Source organism: Mus pahari, unplaced genomic scaffold, assembly GCF_900095145.1.
Source record: "Mus pahari unplaced genomic scaffold, PAHARI_EIJ_v1.1 scaffold_9635_1, whole genome shotgun sequence".
Classification (NCBI taxonomy): Eukaryota; Metazoa; Chordata; class Mammalia; order Rodentia; family Muridae; genus Mus; species Mus pahari.
The window spans coordinates 10,369-12,182 of NW_018392415.1; the positions used below are offsets into that span (position 1 = coordinate 10,369).

The window sequence follows — 1,814 nt, forward strand, 5'->3', positions numbered from 1 at the left end:
GCTATACACGCAGGGAGTAAGCATTGCATGAAATTAGCTGTAAGCTTCCCAGAAAGGGCTTAGCCCTGTCTCTGGGAGCTCAGCACAGTGAAGTGATAGTAACTCTGGACTGTGGAATTCCTTCAATGGCATCAACTTAGGTCAACTTGAAGGGAAATAGAAAAGTCTGCCATCATCAACAGTTGGTGTCACATTAGTCACTAGGAAAAAGCAGTTTAAACTATGCTAAGAGAGCTGGGTGAGCACTTGTAATCCCAGCACTCTGGATTCTGAGAAAGGATTGTGAGTTGTGAGACCAATCTAGACTACATAGCGCGACCCCAGGCCCTTGCACCACACACACACTAGATAAGGATTTCATCTGAGTAGCAGTTGAAGGCAGAAAGCCTGCTGCCGTTATCTGTGTGAGGTGAAGAGTCTTTCAGCATTGGCTCTGGTTGGGTTTTTGGCCTTATGGGCTAATCATGAAGTATGCCTCAGAGGGGCTGTGGGTCAAGCAGTGAACTGTAAAATACTAGCTCATTTGGATTTAGTCATTCATTCAACCCTCCTGTTGAGCCAGTCTCCTCCATAAGTCTGCTTGGCATTTGCAAAGGAGTTGTTTTGGTGAGATGAGGAAAAGTCAGATATGGAGGAAGTTGACTAAAGTTGATTAAGACATGCTGAAGTACATTGCCAACCATTGGGTAGAACATTTGTGTGGCTGAACTTTTCGGAGGTCAACATCATTGGATGCATCTCTCTCTATCTTGTTCTTATTCCTTCCTAGTCTGTGGGGTACCCACTGAGCCCTTTCAAGTCAAGCAGAGGATATTTGGAGGATACCCTGCAAAGATTCAAAATTTTCCCTGGCAAGTCTTTATTAATCACCCCAGAGCTGGCGGGACTCTTATTAATGAGTACTGGGTGCTGACGGCCGCTCACGTTGTGGAGAAAAACTCCAACCCTTCAATGTATGTCGGGATCATGTCTTTGGGGATAGCTCACTTGGAAAATGCCCAGAGGCTCTCCATCAAGCGTGTAATCATTCATCCTGGCTGGAAGGAAAGAGAAGACCTAAACCCACGGACAAATTTTGACAATGACATTGCCCTGGTGCAGCTGAAAGACCCCGTGAAAATGGGACCCAACGTCTCCCCCATCTGCCTACCAGGCACCTCCTCAGAGTACAACCTCTCACAGGGTGACATGGGGCTGATCTCAGGGTGGGGCCGAACAGAAAAGAGAATCCATGTTATCAACCTCAGAGGGGCAAAGGTACCAGTAACCTCTTTAGAAACCTGCAAACAGGTGAAAGAGCAGAACCCCACAGCAAGGCCAGAGGACTATGTTTTCACTGACAACATGATCTGTGCTGGCGAGAATGGTGTTGACAGCTGTAACGGGGACAGCGGGGGCGCTTATGCTTTCCAGGTTCCCAATGTCAAGGTCCCCAAATTCTATGTAGCTGGCTTGGTGTCTTGGGGGAAAAAGTGTGGGGCCTATGGGGTCTACACCAAGGTAAAGAATTATGTGGACTGGATCCTGAAAACTATTCAGGAGAATAGTGGGCCCAGGAAGGACTAATCCAAAGGGAGACAACACCCCTCCAGGGCATAGCAAGCTTACTGTTCTCAGATCCTATGGTGGTTCCCTTATTTCACAATGATAAAGAGAAGATGTCGGAGCATGGTTAATGCTGAACTTGACTGTCAAAAAGTCTTCATGGAGGCAGGGTTGATCACTGAGTCATGTTGTTTATTCAGTTACTATTGCTAACAACATGGCAGAAACCCTTCTATCTTGTGGTATTCCACAGGGATATCTTAACGAAT

The 1,814-nt window shown here is 46.7% G+C and overlaps 1 protein-coding gene across 1 annotated transcript in view; it reads left to right on the forward strand.

Annotated features, from left to right (window-relative positions):
• The window catches only part of LOC110314998 (complement C1s subcomponent-like), a 6,970-nt gene extending 5,404 nt beyond the window's left edge, over positions 1-1,566 (forward strand). Inside the window, exon 6 of the mRNA XM_029534682.1 lies at positions 719-1,566. Within this exon, the coding sequence (XP_029390542.1) occupies positions 719-1,566 (848 nt within the window). The remainder of the gene's footprint in view (positions 1-718) is intronic.
• Positions 1,567-1,814: the final 248 nt, after the last annotated feature.